At 28.1% G+C, this 21,612-nt stretch overlaps 1 protein-coding gene across 1 annotated transcript; it reads right to left on the reverse strand.

The window, feature by feature from the left end:
* Positions 1 to 17,960: 17,960 nt before the first annotated feature.
* Positions 17,961 to 21,104, reverse strand: LOC112712657 (probable protein S-acyltransferase 15). Its single transcript, XM_025765579.3, has 7 exons — positions 20,520 to 21,104; positions 19,975 to 20,067; positions 19,760 to 19,861; positions 19,623 to 19,682; positions 18,650 to 18,748; positions 18,467 to 18,562; positions 17,961 to 18,368 (listed from the first exon to the last, which is right to left on the reverse strand). Exons 1-7 carry the CDS (start codon positions 20,775 to 20,777, stop codon positions 18,273 to 18,275), a joined length of 804 nt encoding a protein of 267 aa, XP_025621364.1. The 5' UTR covers positions 20,778 to 21,104; the 3' UTR covers positions 17,961 to 18,272.
* Positions 21,105 to 21,612: the final 508 nt, after the last annotated feature.

Consider the following 21,612-nt stretch of genomic DNA (forward strand, 5'->3'; position numbering starts at 1 on the left):
TTATAAATATTTATACACGAAAAATATTGATAATAAAAAATGTTTTTAATATACTAAAATTATTACTATGTATTTGTATATAAATATCAAGATTTTGAGAATTAGATTGATTATCAAATCGTTTTAGTCACTGATTTACTAATTTATTGGTCCAATTGGTTCAACTGTAGTTCAACAACAAAAATTATTTTAAAATAAAATAATAAATAAATTATAAATAAACATATTAAAATATATTTATAGTCTAATATAAATTTTAAAATATCTTCTAAATTTAAAACACTAAATAAAATATCATCAACTAAACCTATATAATCTTATCAAAATACAAACTCAATAGTTAAATAATAAACAAGATAAAAGAATGTCTTGAAACCAAAAAGTTATAATAACTTTAATAATAAGGAGATAATTGAGAACCTTAGATAGTAAACAAATTCATGTGAATGGTGGTCACTTTATAATAATAAACTAAAGATATTACTAATTCGGTCGTTAAGTTAAAAAATAGTGACCGATTTTAGCGACCAACTTTATGTTACTTGTATAAAAATTTTATCGGTTGCTAATTCGGTTGTTATTAGTGACCAATTTTGTTAGTCGCTAAAATCGGTCGCTGAATATAATTTAGCGACCAATATTTTTTTGGTCCTAGAAATTCTATATCGGTCGTTAAATCGATCGCTATTAGCAACCAATTTTTTTAGTCGCTATTCTGATACTTTCTTGTAGTTTAAGGAGATAATTGAGAACCTCAGATAGTAAACAAATTCATGTGAATGGTGGTCACTTTATAATAATAAACTAAAGATATTGCACATCATTCTAACAATAAAATTCTGACAAGACACCAAATCATGTATGTGTAGTTCACCACAAAGCTTATTTATTTATAAAAACTAGCTAAAAACACTATCAGTAGAGAAAAACAGCATGATCAAGCAATAAAAGGAATAAAATCTCTGACAATTGTTACAGGACAAGTTGCATTTGTAGTTACATAATTTGTAACACTCTCTAGCAATACCCTGCAATCAACATGTTTATCAGTAACTTGCTCTCATTAAAAACAAAACAGTGTTAAGCATAAAGGTTTTCAATAAATAGTAAAGTTAGTACTTATGAATGGCTCCCAAGCCTCTGCTATCTATTACTAAAGAGTCAAGCTTCAAGTCCTCAATAACTTCACAAACTTTAATCTCAAGAATAATCAGCAACAAAAATTAAAAAATAACAACAAAAAATTACTCTAAAAAAATAGTAGCAGCAGAATAACAACAAAAAATCAATAATTTCACATTTAGAAATCAAGAATAATTAGTAACAAAAAAAAATAGCAGCAACATAACAACATAATATCAATGGTTTTACATTTACAAATCATTCAAATCAGACATTTAGAAGTCAGAACAGAGCATAAAAGGAAAAAAACCCTGTAAGCAATGTCACTAACCTTAGACGAGGGAGAGAGCGACAAAGAGTAGGATGACGGCGAGCGGCAACACGATGGTGAGCAGCTCAAACAAAAAAGCCATGAGAGGATGGACGACATACCGAGTTAGAACAGACAACCATGGAGGGAAAAGGGAAGTCGCGGAGGCGCCGACAACCATGGATGGTGGCGGTGGAACCTTTGAAGAAGCTAGGATTTTGATTTTGGGTGTTTTGAACTTTGAAGAATGGTTTTCGTTTTGGATTCCCTTTCTTTGCTAAAAGCCTTAAACGCACGAAGGAAGGAGGTCGGAAGAAGGGGGCGTGACTCACGCGTGGGGTCCTGGTTTTTTTTTTTTTTTAAAGCAAACAAAACGGCGCCATTTAGTAAGAATCGGCCAATTTTTGGTTTGGTTCAACTGGCCGATTCCTCAGTCAGTTTAACGATTTTTGAACGATTTTTTTGCTAATAGTTTTAGGTATGAATCGAAACGTTTTCATCGTCGGTTCTCAATTAGATTGGTTTGACCAATTGATCCAGTCTAATTTTTAAAACTATAATAAATATATATTATTTAATTTATTTTTTTATATATATTTTATAATTTTAACATACATTTTATACTAATTACTGATTTTTGTGTACCTCTAACACAACTAAACATTCTATGCAAGTTGGTCTATTTATTATATGTATATACCATATGTTTCTGAAAGATACTTGTGGATATTCCAATTGTTCCCAAGTAGGTTAGACTAGACATATAAAAATAAATAAATAAAAATTAGACCTCTAAAATAAACATGTTATTTTAAAATGCAACCAAATTAAGTATATTTCAATTCAAATCTAATGGATAGGGTACTCCATTAAATAAATAAATTTTAAGAAAAAAAAAGGAGGAGCTAGGGGGCCTTGAGACATTTGATTGAGTAGTACTATTGAATTGTTGGATCCAATTCAAGAAAGAACAAAGCAATAATTCCTCCATAACCATGAGGGACAAGGAACATGTGATTTTCCTGAAAGCATGTTTCAACCTTCCTATATAGAGAGAGAGAGAGCACTGCACATAATTTATTGCAGACAATAAGATCAATGTTGGAATCAATCAGCATCACTGTAATATTCTAAACTACTCGCATGTAATTTTCATATATAAGATAGATATATATTTTGACACTGCAGAATCAATGGCTTGAGAGAGTTGAGAGTATAAGTAAAACGAATACAGTAATTAAATAACAACTTTATTATAGTCAAATTTTTGTTTTTCTAATAATATATGATTGAATATTTATATATAAAAAGTTATGCAATATATACACATTAAATAATCAATATACAACACATTGAAAAAGATAAATAATATTTTCACCCAGAGTTATCTCATTATCATAACTTCTATTAGATGTTTATTTCTGTAACTAATAAGATAAAAAAATTGAAATTTTTTAAATTAAAAAATAATAAATTAAATATATAAAATATGAAATTATAATAAATTTAAATTATAAAATTATTGATCTAATAAAAATTTAATAAAATTAGTTAATTCATTAAAAAATTATAATATTAAAATATTTTAATAATTAAATCGAGATATTAATTACTATGTTTACTGCAAATAACTACAAAGTTGAAGAGTTGGAGTTTTTAAATTATTTATTCATTAATACTTATGAAGAGAAAAAAAACTATATTTTATTGATTAGAAATTAGAGATTAGGTGTGAATAATTTAATGGAGTAATAAGGATTGTAAGATGAATGATTAATGTGAATAATAGGGCGTGGTCGATTCTCCACTTCCTGTACTTGCCAAGTGTCTGTGAATGAATGCATGGTGGGATCAATCTCTGTATTCTACATCTCTGCAAATCACATCCTCACATGCAAATCAGATTTCCCCTTTCATACTTTATTGCATTTCTTTTCAGGGTTTGCAAGTCTTTATGATTTGACCTAATTTCTAACTACATTTCTATAGTTTCATTTTTTACTCACATTATATTCTTATATATGTTGAATAATTTATAACATGTTACGGCCTGACTTAAATATCACTCGAGTCGATCCGATCTATAGACCACCCGATTCGCACGGTCGGATGCGAGGCGCTCAATCATCGATCCGGACATGTATCCTTCACAGCTTTTTGCTACAATTGTATGGAAAAGTTTCGAGAAAGGTGGATTTGTCTTTGCGAAACCTACTTCTGACACGGTATATAAAAAAAGGGTCTTACCTCTCTCTCAAGGTACGCCACACATATCACTTTACCCCTATTTCTTGCCTGCATCACGATTGACTAAAGCGTCAGAGTGTCTTTGCAAGTAACACCCCCTCTCCACACGTAGAACTCGAGACATCGGCTACTCCATATTTGGCCCCGCAATCCGAAACTAGGCCATACTCCTATTTATCAACCCGAAGATCCTTTCAAATTGTCCGATATCCGACAAACCGAACATAACAATATTACAATTTTTATACTTTTAAATAATTTGTAGTGTGTTGTTATTATATTGATATCGAATTTCGTGAAATCAATAACCATAAAAAAATATTCCGTTTGATAAATATTGGAGATTTGATTAAAATTTTTAAATTATGATGAAGTATATATATATAATAATTAAAAAAGAAGTTAAACTACACAAATATTCAAGTATATATAAATTAAATATTTTAATTTTAAACACTTATTTAAGTAAATGAGTAAATTAACCACTGGATCAACCTAAATTAATTTTAATTTGACCATCTCTTCATCACATTTTGATTTATATTAATTTATCATGTGTCATGATTTCAAATTACTCTATAATTAATTAGCATCAATCATGCATATATATATAATGGATTTTTATTTTTACATCATTATTATTATTGTATAATTAATATTGTATGGCAGTTGGATCAGTGCCACAATATTCATTGAACTTGGACATCCCATGTTCATATACTTCAAAACAAAACCCATCTAACAAACGCAAATGGTACAGTAGTAATAAAAAATTTCTTTCCTTTATTGTGTAAATTAAATAAACCATGGCATGCTAATTAATTTCCTTTTTAATACATCTACCAGCAGGTTAGTTGTGCAATTCAAACAAATAAAAATTGAAAACTAATAGTTGAAGCACTAATTTTAGGCTCATCTATAATTCTTTATGAAAATATTTAATAACCAAAATAAATTAGTTAAAAATAGTTAAAATTTATTTTATTTAATATTCATTAATCATCGCAATAATTAATATTTTTTGTTAAGAATAATTAATAAATATTAAATAAGATAAATTCTAATTTTTTTATTTCTTTAGCATTATTGAATTCTTTATATGTTATAGAGATAAAATATCTCTTTAAAACAAAAATAATAAATTATGCTGACTTTATAATATTATTCTAGATTTAATTAACAGTGTAACCCAGCGAGCTTCAAATTTTTAATTGCAAAAAAAAAGAACTATAGTGGATTACTTGTGATTCGTTTTTATTTATATGCACATTAAAACTGAGGAAAGACATACAATATTAAGATATGAAAGATCTTTTAATTTAAACTTATATGCAGTAGCTATTGATGTTAGTTGTTAAATAAAGCCAAATGTAAGTTAGATATACATGTGAATGGTAAAACATCCTTAGTTTTGACCACATAATATATACACATGCCATATTTTTATATGAGGCTTAACCATTATTATTTACGAAAAAATCTAGATCCGAAATTATTCTCATATATATATAATTATTTATGTATTAATAATGTAAAAAGTTATATATAATTATTTAATTAAATTTATATATTTAGATATTCTTTAAGTATATATTTAAAAACTAGTGTTTTTCTAATGTAATAATATATTATTAAATTATTTGTATAAAATTTTTTATATTAAAAATTATGAAAATTATATATATAACCCACCAGCAGCTTTAGGAGCCACATCACTAATGTGTGGCTTGGCAAGATTTGTCTTGTGGCCTTATGAATGTTGACTGCATATTATGTTATGAGACAAAAAAATTGTCCCCCAATCAAACAAGTTGCATAATTAGAATAATTATTAATCATGATGCTGTATGGAACACATTTGTTATATATTTGTAGAATTAAGATATATATATACATACTAATACTTATCTCTTCTTGTGAGGAATAGTTATCAATTAATTTATAATAGACCTCATCATGAATAATCAACACCAACTTAGCACATAAAGACACTTCCCCCTCAGTGTAACTACTTTGCACATGAGCCTATTTTTTTATGCATTGTTTCATAAGAAACCTTCATATCAATGTAGGTCCCATTTTGTCAACCTATCCAATAATACTCTTCTTTTTCCTTGCCATGTTGTTAGGATTTGGTTGAATTAGTCCCACATTGCTTAGGATAGCAAATGGAGTGGGTGGCCTAGGCTATAAATATGAGGCTAAGTTCTCCATTTGTTTTTGCACCAGTCAGAAACACTTTAAGCTTGTATCTGATTTTTCTTTTCCTCTGTACTCTTTGATTAGAGAGTGTTGTGAGGTGTAGTTAGATATTTGCTTTGAAAGAGTGTGGGTGTACTGGGGTGCCGGTGAGAGAAAGAAGTCTATGTGTTGTAACAATTTTCACATAGTGATATTCTCTGGTTGTCATTTGACAACGGCCGTGGTTTTTTCTCCGGTAATTGGAGTTTCCACGTTAAATTCTTGTGTTGTGATTGTGTCTATTTTATTTCTCTGTCAAAGGTGTTTTCTCAAGGGGGAATTGTGTCTTATTCCCAACAAGTGGTATCAGAGCTTCGATTCGGTGGGATTTATTCTTAGTATGCTCTGTGGTTGTAGCCTAGTCTAATCTCTTTGGTTGCTGTTGTTGTTGCTGGAAGGCAGTGTGACTCTGTGAGAGTGCAGTTTGGAAAAGGTTCTGGCTAAGGAAAAACTTGGTATTTAAGTGTGTCCATTGTGACCCACCTCTCTTTCCTGGGGACCCTTCCTAGTGCACGGTCTACAGTTGAGTTATAATATTCCAGTATACGGTTGCAACAATGTCTGGATATTCAAGTGCTGTGAAGCTTGAAATAGAGAAATTTGATGGAAGAATCAATTTTGGCTTGTGGCAAGTACAAGTCAAGGATGTGTTGATACAATCAGGTTTGCACAAGGCGTTGAAGGAGAAGATCTCTGGTTGCTCTCTCTATGAGAGAAGATGATGTTCTCTAGAAGACAAGAAGTATCCTCATGGTATTACCGCACTGCCATGGATAAGGATGAGTTGTGGCAATCAGGTCCACAATTGCACACGGGCATTGGTTGGCGTTGAGATGCAAGGTGTGTGGCGGAGTTAGGTCGATGGCTGAAGAACTTCCAGGAAAAGCCAATTTGGAAGTTGCACCATGAATTTTCAGCAAGGTTTCGATCTGTACCAAGGCGAAATGCTTGGAGTGGTCTAATTCCAAGTGAGTATACTTTCATGGTGGAGTATGATAGTTCTCTGAACTATGATTGTCGGTATAGACAATGGCAGCAAAGAATTGTCGGTGTTGACAATGGAAGCTGAAGATGTGTGACTATTTCAATCAAGGTGGAGATTGTTAGGATTTGGTTGAATTAGTCCCACATTGCTTAGGATAGCAAATGGAGTGGGTGGCCTAGGCTATAAATATGAGGCTAAGTTCTCCATTTGTTTTTGCACCAGTCAGAAACACTTTAAGCTTGTATCTGATTTTTCTTTTCCTCTGTACTCTTTGATTAGAGAGTGTTGTGAGGTGTAGTTAGATATTTGCTTTGAAAGAGTGTGGGTGTACTGGGGTGCCGGTGAGAGAAAGAAGTCTATGTGTTGTAACAATTTTCACATAGTGATATTCTCTGGTTGTCATTTGACAACGGCCGTGGTTTTTTCTCCGGTAATTGGAGTTTCCACGTTAAATTCTTGTGTTGTGATTGTGTCTATTTTATTTCTCTGTCAAAGGTGTTTTCTCAAGGGGGAATTGTGTCTTATTCCCAACAATGTAATACAAGGTTCATTATTATTATTATTATTATTATTATTATTATTATTATTATTATTATTATTATTAAGAGTGATACTCGGACCCAATAAAAAAAATTATGTTATTTAATTTATAACTCGTTGACACAAGATTTATTATTATTAATTGATTGTATTTTTTTGTTTATATATACTTTCTCCATCAAATACATTAATTAATACTCCTATAATACTCTAATTTCATATTGATATATATACACACAGAGTGACGCACAGACACACATACATAATATATATGCTCTATTATTTTTTTAAAATGAATAAACAAAAATACATATAAAAAAATTATTATAAACAAAAATACACATTAAAATCTATAAATATTAAAAGTATACTCCAAAAATTGATTTTGACGGATAAAAATATTATACCGATAGCAGATGTTCAACAAAGTAATCTTTAAAATGTACTGTGATATTTATAATTTTTTGTATATATTTTTATTATTAAAATTAAATATAATTATAAAGAGTGTCCAACAATGTTCTTCTTGTTTAAATATTAAAATTAAATATCACTTGATGAACGTTGGGATTTGTTTTAGTTTGTCACAATCCAACCCATCACATGACATCGCATTATTAATACGTATTTTTTTTATATTCATAGCTAGACACAACATATATAATGTATATCAAAATGTTGTCACCAACTAGGAATTTGGTAGGCTGAGCAGGGATAGCGGTACCATCAAATTCGAACTAAATTAATTAAATTGATTTTGATATTAATAGGTAATCGAATTTAATTCGAACTAAATTAATATTTTTTAATAATTAATTTGAGTAACAATTTTAAGAATGTAAAATTCGAATCAACTCATAAACTTGACTATATATTAGTTAAAAGATTATTCTTTTAAAATATTATTTCTATTATATTTTTATATTTAGCATCTAATATATTTAGTGTTTAATATGATTAGATTTTAATGTCTTTAGTGTTTAATATATTTAGATTTTAATGTATTTAATTTTTAATGTATTTAATGTTTAATATGTTTAGATCATTTCTATTGATATTACATGTTTATTATACTTACAGAATTTTTAAGATAAAAATTTGTTTTTTTGTAAATTTCTGTTTTATTAGATACCAAATTATCCGAACCGAACCAATCCGTTCTTAATCAGTTTGTTTTATTAACTCACGTACATATACAAAAAAACGTAAATTCAAACTAAACCGAACCAATTACAATTTAATTGGTTCAATTTTAATTTAACTTAAAACCCGACCCAACCCAATCTGTGTTTATCTCTAGAATTTGGACTTGCCAATACGATACTTTTCCTTAGAAGAAATACCCAAAAGAAAATTTTCAGACATTTTAGCTTCTAATAAAAATTTTTAAAAATACAAAAAATTAATTTTTAAATTAATTAATTTTTTATTATAATTTTTTTATTTTTATAAAAAATTTAAAATTTAAGATAGTCAACCCTCAACAGCATTGTTTCTTTAGTTAGATCCATATTTTTTCTAAAAAGTTATCGAGTATTGTTTCTTCTATAATAAGGGCAACTAAGCTATATATCTTATATAATGATATTTTAAAAATTAAATATATATATATATATATATATATATATATATATATTTTGCATGTGTGAGATACATTATCTAAAAAAAATAATATAATAAAGTGACATTATTTTTCTTGACTTTGGTTCTTTTAATTTGTTTCCAGTATATGTACGTATCTAAAGTATTGAGATAAATGATCTAAATTAAAAAATATCTAAATGTATTGAATACAGATAAGATCTATCGTTTCGAACAGAAAATGAGATGAGACCTTCCTGTTGACCTGCACCCACCCGCCACATCTCCTCACAATTATTTGATGTTGAAATCACATGACCACGTTCCTTTTTTTTTTTAAAAAAAAATCGATATTTTTATGAATCAAAATTCAAAACACTTAGCTTGTCAAATTCGTCTTCTATGTATGTATATATTATAATTTATATATATGTTTCACAAAGAAATTATGTATTTTATAATTTGATCTTATATGTGTGTATTGTAGACTATATACAAAAACCATATATATATACAGCAATTATTTGAAGAGAATAAAAATATTTAAAATATCTTTTTTTAAGATATTTTTTAATAATTAAAATTTAATATATAATTGATTAAATCGTATTATTTATATATATATATATATATATATATATTAAATTTTAATTATTAAAAAATATTTAAAAAAAATATTTTAAATATCTTTATCTAAGTATATCTCTTTTATTTAAATTCTCTTTTCTACTAAACTTGAAACTAATAGTATAATAAGAAATTAAATAGGTTAGGTCTAATTCAATTCCGTTTGGAAAAATTTTTCTACTACTTACAAAGACTATTAAGCTCTTTTTTCTTTTTTTTTTTGGCAAAGTAAAACTTTATATATAGGAATGAGTTATTAAATTTATTATATTTTAGTCACCAACAAAAATTTATTGTATTTTACTCTTTTTATTTTCCTAATTAGACCATGCATAATGGTGCTGCAATCTCAACGTCATCTACGTCAAATGTGTATGGAAGGAGAAAACTGTTAAAAAAAAGATCTTACAACTGTTTATTGGAAGGTGGGAGGAAAGTGGAAGAGATGCATGACGCATGTGATGTGTCCTTTATACTTGTTGTTTGATAAAGGAAAAATATAGGGTATTAATATATTATTTGTCAATTTATTGTAAACAATAATTAATTATTATATTTTAAATATATATATAAAGAGACACATCTAAAAAAATATATTTATAAAGACACTTCTATTAAACACAGTTATAAAAAAGATATTTTTATTAGACACATTCACAAAGACACTTCTATTAAATATAGTTATAAATAAGAGTTGGCAGATGTTGGCAGAAACGTCGTTGGTAACGTAGTGGGATTGTTTGATAAAAGTATAAAGAGACTACTTTAATAAAGACACTAAAAATATATTTTTTTAAAAATATTTATATGTGTTATATTATTGGATATTTTTATTAAATTGGTTAATAATTTATTTTTTAATAAACTAAAATAAAATCAGTTTATTATAACAAGAATAATAAATTCAATTATTTGTATTATAATTATTAGACCCGATTTAATTCGATCGAATTAGTCACCAAAAAAAAATTCGATCGAATTACACAATTTAAATCAAATATCTTTAAATTTTTTAATAAAAAGACAAATATATCTTTAATTTTTTGTTTTGTAGATATTTAAATTCTTAAAAATTTAAAAATACAATTAGATCCCTACAAAAATTAAGTTTATTGTTATTGTTATAAAAAAATAGATTTTATTCTAATTTATTAAGAAATTCAAAAATAACCAATTTATTAATACATCCAATAATAATACAGTATATAAGTATATTTACAAAAAAAATATTTTACGCGCCTTTATAAAAACATCCCAAAATATTAAAACCCTAACACTTTTGGGTTGCCAACTAAGTAAACCGTCGGTATCAACATGGATTTCAGGTGTTCTATCATTTCTATGTCTCATTAAAACATGTGGTAAAGATTTAAAATGTATTTCTTTTTTTTTTTATAAATTTTTTTAAAATTTGTTTGAAATGTTAGAAAATTAAAATTTACTCAAAAATTAATTTTTTTGTTTTGAAATAATTAAGAATAAATAATTTAAATTTTTTTACAAGTTCTAATTTTTATTTTTTTATTTGTAAATTAAACCAAAAGGAGTTATACTAATTTCAGAATGTTCGTTATCATTTTGAAGTATACTAATAATCAGCGAGTTCAGCTCTTTACTTTTTGTTGACACCAATATTAATTAATTGTTTATTTTACAAACATGATTCCAGTATCCCCAATAATCGATTGCTTTAATTTATTAGCAAAGTGTGATGATTACATAAATTTATGTTTCACTTATCATGGAATATGATGTATTGATCCACTAAATAATCCATAGAATCATCAAACAGATTAAACTTTTTCCACTACGTACTGTAAACACATGATTCGTTCAATTTTGCAATCCATATACTGTTTATTATATTTGATAAGCAATTATTCATTCAATTTTTTATAAACTATAACTTAAATGATATAATTCTTTTATATTTTTTTAAAATTATAAATTTAAATTTTATTTTTAACTTAAAAAAAATCATTCACATAGGCTATTATTCTATTGATTTTTTTTCTTTGCGTGATTCATGACTAAATCTATATCACTTATTTAACTCAAATTTTCGGAAAAAGGAAATAAATATCTTAATTTTGGATCATCTATTATAATTTATATATATATATATATATATATATATATATATATATATAATATGAAAATAGATCTTTTGTAAATTCTGATTATTTTAATTTAAATGTTTACACTAAATGTATAGAACATACATCACCTTCACCTATAAATTATACTTTTTCGCCAAATGATTATGACATCGCATCGCATTAACAAGTTTTTCTGGGGTAACTGGCAACTGGTTTTAGAAACAACCACACACACACTATATAAAAGAAGCACGGGCACATACAGCGAAGAACTTTTTTTTATCTTGATACCAATTCAATACTAAACAAATTCGAATTAATTGAATACTTGTGTGAAAAATTTTACGAATTGATTTTTCATTTCCATAAAGAATATAATTGAGAGCTTTAAGCTCTAAATTATCCTTTTTCCGGAACAGATTATATATATATATATATATATATATATATATATATATATATATATATATATATATAATTTAGTATAAACTCATAAACTGTTCTACCGTAATTTTTTGCAAATACTTTTTAGTTAAAGAATTTTTTTTAATTGTTCTGAAATAATTAAAAGATTTTTAAAAAAAATACGAAATTTCGCTTCTCGTGGCGACATGTTAGGAGGTAGTAATCTTGTTTATAGGATCAAATCAATACGTTCAAAGAAGAAATATTAGAATTTCTTCGATCTCATAAGTATCATACCAAATCCTATCAATTAAATCATTTTTTTTGAAAAATACGAGACATCTAAGTCATACAGGTAAAGCGATCTATTCTTTGATAAGAAAAAGAAAAAACGTGAACAGTGATTGGATTGATGATAAAATAGAAACTTGATTCTCGAACAGTAATTCGATTGATGATAAAAAAAAAATTTTGTTTCAGTTCTCTACCTTAACGACAAAAAAAAATTGATCAAATTTTATTGAATCTGACTCATAGTGATCTTTTATTGAAGAATAACTCTGGTTATTAAATGATTGAACAACTGGGAGTAATTTACTTACAATACTTAGTTAACATTCATAAAAAATATCTAATGAATTATGAGTTCAATACATCCTATTTAGCAGAAAGACGGATATTCCTTGCTCATTATCAGACAATCACTTATTCATAAACTCCCTGTGGGGTTAATAGTTTTCATTTCCCATCTCATGGGAACCTTTTGAATTTTAGTGAATAATTTCTACTTAGTCTATTTATAAAGTAGAACATTTTTATTCGTCTCTTTTCTTAGTTAATGAATAATGATATCTTCTTTATATTGCTATTTTCGATTATTCCAATAATAAAAAATAAAATTTCGAAAACATTAAAAAAAATAGTGGACCTAACCCATTGAATCAGAACTATATCTACTATTCTGATATTCAAATTCGATATAGATAAAATTTATCTTTTTTTAGACTTCTTTTTTATTTGTATTTCGTAAGAATTAATCGATATTTACAATTAAATCCTCCCGTTCCTCAAAATTCTATAGAAATATTTTTATATCATGCACAGTTTTGAATGAGAGAAAGAAGTGAGGAATCCTCCTTTCGACTCTGACTCTCCCACTCCAGTTCTTTCTGTTACTCCGAAAGTAGCTGCTTCAGCTTCAGCCATTCGAATTTCGATATTCTTTTTTATTTCTCATTAAACGAATGACATCTTCTTCTGGAAATCCTAACTATTCTTAGCATGATATTGAGAAATCTCATTGCTATTACCCAAACAAGCATGAAAGGTATGCTTGCGTATTTGTCCATAGGTCAAATCAGATATGTTATTATTGGAATAATTGTTGGAGACTCAAATGGTGAATATACAAGCATGATAACTTATATGTTGTTTTATATCTCCATGAATCTAGAAATTTTTGTTTGCATTGTATTATTTGGTCTACGTACCGGAACTGATAACATTCGAGATTATACAGGATTATACACGAAAGATCCTTTTTTGCCTCTCTCTTTAGTCCTACGTCTCTTATTCTTAGGAGGTCTTCCTCCACTAGCAGATTTTTTCGGAAAACTTCATTTATTCTGGTGTAAATGGCAGGCAGGCCTATATTTCTTAAAAGAGAAAAATATTTTATTTTATAATTATCCTTTGAAATTGATTAAAAAAAGGTGGAAACTCAGGTGCAGTCGGCTTCACGTGAAGTTGATGCTTGAGAACGGTTAGATGATTTGACTGATTTGACTAAATTTTCATCTAACGGTTCTCAGATATCAACTTCACGTGCAATCGACTTCACCTGAGTTTTCACCTTAAAAAAAACTATTACGAGCAAAAGTGTATTTCGGGATACAATCTTGAATTTGTATAATTCAAAGGGGAAAAAAAAGAAATGGTTGGTATATTATTGTTTTTGGCCTTATAATATATCTTAGTATGGAGAACGAGAACAAAGATTTGTATCTGTTTATAAATTTTTTGGGCGGATGGGTAAATCTGGAATAGTAATTTATGATATTATGCAATTTGTACGATCCGTTATATATACAGTATGCATGGGATTAGCTGCTTTAATGGATCTTTTCTTTTGGCAGGAGGAGAAATTACCAAACGTCTAACATTCTCTCATACTTGGCGCCAATGAGTCCTTTAAGAAAAAGAAGACTATGTCTTTGCCAAATAAATATTAAGTAATAATAACATGACACTTCGAGTTCGATATTAATTTTTTCTCAAAAATTATTCGATTTTGTATCAAAAGAGTAGTATAAAAAAACTCATAGTTATCATTTTATATGATATATCGAAAGCCTATTTTAGTGTCACAAACTATTTAGTTTTTATTTTTTACACCAAAAAAATTTAAATAATATTTATGTTATACAAGAATATATATAATTTTTTTTCGTATTTCAAAATTACGGTTAACTAACATATTATTAGATATTTTTTTAAAATTTTAACTAACATATTTTTAAATTATATTACTCTAATATATACTAAAAAATATAGAACACAGGACATGTTAATTATATTAAAAATAAGTAAAGGATAACATTTATTTTTCTATATATATATAAATGTAAATTGATCCGTAGACGAGTTAGAATTATAGTAATTTATTACAATCTAAAAATATACTCAATTTCATATATGGTAATTTTACTAAGATCTTTTTGTTAGTTGAAAAAAGAATCCACACGAATAGAATTTTTTAAAGAGCATACCGAGAGAAAACCTATATATATATATGTAAACAACTTAAACAAGAGAATGAAAGATAATTACTTGATTAATTATACACACAATGCTCTAGCACCGTCATCTCTATCCTTATCTCATTTATTTAGAAAACTAGAATCACATACATCTGTCAGATTTGAAAGCAAAGTTCCTAATACATATATATTCCGTGAATATATAGCTTGTAATAAAAGTTTGATGAATTGGTACTTCTAGAAAATTGCTTAATTTACATCTTTGAAGAATTTGAAAATAAGTTGATTCTAGAGCTTTCATGGACCCTTTTTCTTAACAAGGAGTTCTTAATCCTTTTTTTTCTTTTCCTTTTTTGATAATGATATTTAAATTTATAATTCTACATTAAAAATGTTTCAAACAATTATTTAATTATATTAGCTATTTTGAATGATCATTTATACCGTGTATATATATATTAAAAAAATTCATGTGTAAAATTTCGTTATGTTTACCCTTTTAAAAACAATTAATTAAAAGGATATTAAAAGTGGATAAATAATAGTTTTGTGAGTTGAGCTCTTGAATTTACAAGGGGATGAATTTTCATGGCTGAACATTTAATCCCTTAAATATATTTATAAATTATAATAAACAAAATTAGGCCAAACAAATTTGAGACAAATTTTGAAAAAGGAAAAAGGACTATAATCGAATAATAATAATATTTCTATTATGTAATCATTATGTCTCCCATTATTAATTTCACTTCTAAATTCATGACCTACCTGTTTTCAAGCCAGGAAAAATAATACCTGGCTCCACTTCACTTTTTTTTTAAGGCTAATTTTATAGGGTCTCTTGTTTGATGTTTAATTTTTGTCTAAATTATTTTTTATAATAATTTTAAAATATATAAAATTTTTAAATTTTTAAATTTAAAAATAATTATTTAACCTATTTTAATAATTAGATAATATTTTTAAACACTATAACAAATACTTTTCTTTTAAATGAGTTATCATATCTCTCCAACATTCTATGGGAATCACTATATTTTTTTCTAAGACAATAATAATTATTGACTATAGTCACATGATTTTCATATGCTTAATAAGGATTTCTATTGGTTTGATTTGGGTAAACTACAATGTACTAGTGAAATTGAAAGATAAAAAATAGACTAAAAACTAAAATACAATTATTTTATATAAATATATTAATTAAAAACGATTAGATTATTTAATATATTTAATTAAATTATTATTTAATAACTTTTAACTATTAATTTTATATGAAGATACGTGCATATATATCTCCACCATAAAATAAATACTAAAACAACGACTTATCCCGCTATATGCATTGATCATAATTATGTTTTGCACATTTGTATATATACTCTGCCATTAACATCTTCAAACGACGCCATTGACCCCATGTATCTTGTTTCCAGATACATTGATCCATTTTAATTTGATATCTGCATTAACATCTTCCAAGAAGAGGTTAGTATCATAATTATGTTTTGCACATTTGTATACTCTACCATTGACAAAATCAAGTACTAAATTTAAAATTTAATCAATCTTAGTCTCTATAATTTTATTAAATTTATAACTAAATTTTTATATTTTTATTTTAATTAGTTCCACAAACCATTTGGAATAATGGAATATTCTATTTTCGAACTATAGATACCATCAATAATTGCTAAATAGTAAAAACTCAGGTGAAGTCGACTTCACGTGAAGTTGATACCTCAGAATCGTTAGATAAAAATTTAATCAAATCAGTCAAATCATCTAACGGCTCTCAGGTATCAAGGTATCAACTTTACGTGAAGTTGATTGTACCTGAGTTTCCACCTTACTAAATACGTAAATGTGACTCCGTCTCTTTTTTCATAATGACAAAATAGTCCTTTTCCTCCCCTCTCTTTCTCAACAGAGTAATTTAACCCCTTTTTAACTGCCCCAATTGTTCTAATGAGCCTACAATGGCAACAACTATTTGTGCAACAGCAATTTGAAACCTTAAATTTCAAACCCAAGAGGAATTGTGGCAAGGATCAGAATGAAGGCTTTTAATCAATGCTGGAAGTTACATTGGAAGCATTAGACAGTGTATTGAAAACAAAAAGACAATCAACAAGTGTTGGGAGAAATCTAGGGTGTCAATCCATACTAGAATGCATCCCACGCCTTTTTCTTACAACCCTATTTTGAGTTTTGATTTAGAAGAAGTTGCGCAGTGTCACAGTGCAATAGCTTTGCAAGGAACAGGGGTCTTCTTCAGTTTCATAGCTTAATTCATTCATTGACCTAATTGCCCTTTTGCTTCAAAACCATCCAATGTTTGTTCTTCCAGCTCAAACCTTTTACTATAACCATCATTTCCATGCCAATTTTTTTCTTTTTTCTGATACCCAATTGAAAAAAGATTTGAACTTTGTAATCAAATATGTCAAAATTTGATGTTCCCAAAACTCCAAACAGAGAACCCTAAATTAAAAACTGACAAAATAAGAAAAAATTCAGTTCTTTGAACTAAAGGAATAAAGATTGAAACATTGAATCTAAGAGTTGTTGAGGTAGACGACGACAAATACAGCGCCGTCATAGAATTGAGGGTGTAACCATGGAACTATGGTAGTGTGAATGTGTGATGAAGTAGAAGTGGAGTGCACATGTTGAGGCTCCTTGAATTCGATATTCTTGACAAAAGTTGGCTTGGATCCATGCAAATTAACAACATTTCAGAAGCAAATAGAAGAAGAGATGAGGAGAAAGGTGAAGGGGATTAGGTTCAGACAAGTACAAGGGTTATCTAAAGTGAATGGGATGGGTATAATAGTAAATTCACAACTTGTCAATGTTTATTAACGTCTACTGTCAATAGGGACCTAATTGACCTAATCAAAAATATTAAAATGTTTAGGGACTCAATTGAAGAGGAAAAAGTTATACATACTTAATTGTAAATTTAGTGAAACTATAAGTACTTATTAATTTAACTTAAATTTAATCACTTTCAAAAAACTAGCTAACAATTTTACAGGGTCTAAAATTAAAATGTAACATATTTATAGAGACAAATACTCATTTCTGCATTATAGTTCAATCTAACAAAAGAATACACTCTTTCTTCTATCCTTATCTTTGTTTTAACAATCTATTATGGAGCCTAAATGGTAAAATGACTAGCATTCAATCATTTTTTCTAAGGATATCTATTTAATGTATCGTGTAAGCTTACTTTTGAAAGCTTGCCTAAAGAATCATTTTTGTATGTGTATCATCAGATTTTGGGGAAGGTCTTTGTTCCTCATGTCAATTGTGATTCGGACAAGGCCGAATGGTCACATCAGAAAGGTTTAAGAACTATCGCGCAATGTGGGGAAGCTAACTCCCTCTTTCAGATGGCTTACCGCGGTGGGACATAACCACTTCAGCATGTTTGGACCTAAAACCTGATCAAGGGAAAAAATGTTCAGTAAGTATTGCCGAACCATCGATGCATACATGCAAATCAATGATGATGAAAACAATTAAGGGTTGCAAGAGAGACCGAAGTGATGTTTTTGTATGGGCTGATGTTGAATGGATGCCGGTAGCTCTGCCCAGATTTCATAGCTAGCCATTTTGCACGTTTTCCTTTGTAATACTGGCAAATGCGCCAAACCAGATAAATTGAGAGAGATTAAAAAAGAGAATAGAATTATTCTTAATTGAATATCTTCTAAAAACCTACCTCTATTGTTGTCATATTATGAAGGATGAGGTACACATGCCATCCAAAAAGAGTCAACAGGGTTGTGGTCAACCCGATTGCCATTGTCCCATACATAACCTAAACACCATTCACAAGTCTTAATGTTAATTCACAATATAATAAAAAAAATATATAGTATTAAAGAAAATAATAAAGAGTCAATCAACTTTTTGGAATGTTTTCGCAAGGAAACCATGTTAATATTCTAAGAAATAAAACCCCTATTATCCTCTCTAACTCTAAATATAAATATAAATAAGATTAAAAGAGAAAACCAATGGCTGGGTTATGTGGGATGAAACTGTGTAGACAGAGCAAAAAGTAGTAGCAGACCAATGCCAAAGATAGCCAAAGCATATTCTTGAGGGATTACAAAACAATCAGTTACAGATACATAAAGAAACCAAAATCCCTATTGAGACTGTTTCGACATGTCGAAATTGATAGTTTTCTGCTCATGACAATGGTGATGGCAATGAAAAACAACCTAATGAACAGGTATCTTGAGTCTTGATCTTGGAGGAGCGTTAACAGAGTAGGAAATGGTTTACCTCACTACAAACACCACAGTTTCTACTGAAAAGAACATAACGAGTGACACAAGCAACAGATATCTAGACTGGCTGCCAGTAACAAACACAAGCAATTATCATGAGTCATGACCAACTTTGACTGCATAAACCCAATACTATACTAGTTTGGTGTGTAGGTAACAGTATGTAAAGGTTCCTAGCTTGCTATAAAGTAGGCCCAGAGGATTGAGAATATTTCAGATTATTCGGAAAATAATGTCCATACCCAAAAAAGAAAAAGGAAACTAATTATACAAACCGGAATAAAGCCCAAGAATTCACATCTCTTAGTTTGAAATACCCTCAACAACAACCAAAGCGATAAAGGAAAAAAAAGGGATATATATTGGAATATCTGCAAACTATTGCATTCAACTTACATAAAACACTTTAGAAGAGCTCCCTATATCCATCAGAAATACAGAGCATATAAATAGGATCTGCACATTGCAAAAGCCTATGTCAACCGATATCCCGTCTGTTGCAAAAACAAGTAGATGCCAAGGCAAAAACATACCATGGAATGAATACTCGCCAAGGTAGCATATGATGTAAAAACAAAGAAAGGCTTGTAATTCCAATAACCAACACAGTTATTTATCCACAAGCAGTGATGATCCTACATCGAATTTGGCAACAAAATTAAGGTAATAGTTAAACTTAAATTTCATTCCTGCAAATGCAAAACAGAAGATCAAATTTACGTCTATTTCCAATAATCAACCAACCTACCATTTTCAGAACACATTTTTTGCAGACTCGACAATGATGAGTCCTTGGAGGCTTGTATCCGTAGCACTTGTCACATTTTTTCCGCTCTGCATTCTGCAGCATTTGATAAGGGACTCGGTAACAGATAACAAGAAACCAATACACTTAAGAGCTAAGCTAACAATATCAACAACTTGCTCTATACAAATGAACCAGGAACTTCTGATAATGCATTGATAAATGGAATGGGGGAAATACCACAGAATCTAATCACATAAATCTAGATATGACTGAAAACAGCTATAATTTAAGCACTGAAACTGTTTGCTAATCATAATGGCTAATTTGAAACACTAGTAGCATTGATCAATTCTCAATTTAAGAATTAACTGAGTCCTACTTGATTTACATAAAGGATATGCAATTAAGAACAAAATCCATGCAGCTATAAGCACATTACAGAAAAGGGCAGAAACCAAACAGAGAGAAAAGCAATTAAGTGAAACCCCAATTGGAAATTGAGCAAATTGGGAAAATGGGTATTACAAAAAACTGAAAAAGCTTACATCTTTGGCGGAACCCTGGCCTTCAACATCAGGTACATAGGAGGAAGGGACGTGACCAGGGTCTGAGAGAACGCATACAAAGAAAGAGAAGACGGAGAATGAGGCTAAAATAGTGAATATGGCGGCATTGAAGGTTCCATTGGAGCTCTGAAGATCAAAGGAGCCATCAATGAAGACGAAGATTGTTGTGTAATACACAAACATCATCAACAACAATACGGCCAACACTGGCAGAGATAGGAACCTTTTGGGTCTCATAATAATATAATCAATGGCAAGAAGAAGAAGAAGAAGAAGAAGAAGAAGAAGAAGAAGAATGTCTCCTTTTGGGGAAACTCAGTTCCGGGATTTTAATTTTTGGATGCACAAGATGTGAGGTTTTTGGTTTTTAGGTTGATTTTCTTTACTGTACTTGATTTTGGATTGGATTTGGAGATTTAGTGCTGTGTTCTTCCCTAATTTTGTTCTTTTAATTTTTTATTGTTTTATGAAATTTGAATATTTTTGTTTTCAATTAAAAGATTTAAAATGATACTTCGCTGCAAATTGGATTCAACCATTGTTATTATTAATTTTATTATTCCATTTTATCTTGGTGTTTTCCAATAGAACATTCATATAAAATTAAATAAGTCAACTTCATATTAAATATTTTGGCATCATGATAGTAATTAGTAAATATATAATCTGCAGTTTTTGGAGTAACAATAGATTAATGGTCAACTATGAAGACCCATTAATTATTTTTATTTTTATGTAAATTCTAATCTAACATTAATTTTAGAATTTAGTTAAAGTTTTTTTTCGCTTCTTACTATATCTCTTAAATTCTAATACTTACTTAATTAGATTAGTAAACTAATTATTAAATTAATTTAATTTGATTTAGTCAAAGAATATTTAAATATATTAATTGAAAAAATATAAATATAAATATTTAATATTTTTATTTAACATATAAAAAAGTTATATTTAATTTATATTTTTAATACACTATAAAATAATTATCGATATTTAATTAGACGACATCGCATCAACAAAAATAATTCGCATGAATGTGATGAACTGATTCTGATAATAAGATTGTGCATGT

The sequence above is a fragment of the Arachis hypogaea genome, chromosome 9 (genome assembly GCF_003086295.3).
Source record: "Arachis hypogaea cultivar Tifrunner chromosome 9, arahy.Tifrunner.gnm2.J5K5, whole genome shotgun sequence".
Classification (NCBI taxonomy): domain Eukaryota; kingdom Viridiplantae; phylum Streptophyta; class Magnoliopsida; order Fabales; family Fabaceae; genus Arachis; species Arachis hypogaea.

Excerpts from the sequence above, each read along its gene's own strand:
- LOC112712657 (XM_025765579.3), bottom strand. The coding sequence starts at position 20,777 with ATGAGACCCAAAAGGTTCCTATCTCTGCCAGTGTTGGCCGTATTGTTG. Across the intron at positions 18,749-19,622 it reads GCTCTTCTAAAGTGTTTTAT|GTTATGTATGGGACAATGGC; the intron begins GTAAGTTGAATG and ends AATGGTGTTTAG. Across the intron at positions 18,563-18,649 it reads ATAATATGACAACAATAGAG|TATTACAAAGGAAAACGTGC; the intron begins GTAGGTTTTTAG and ends CGCATTTGCCAG.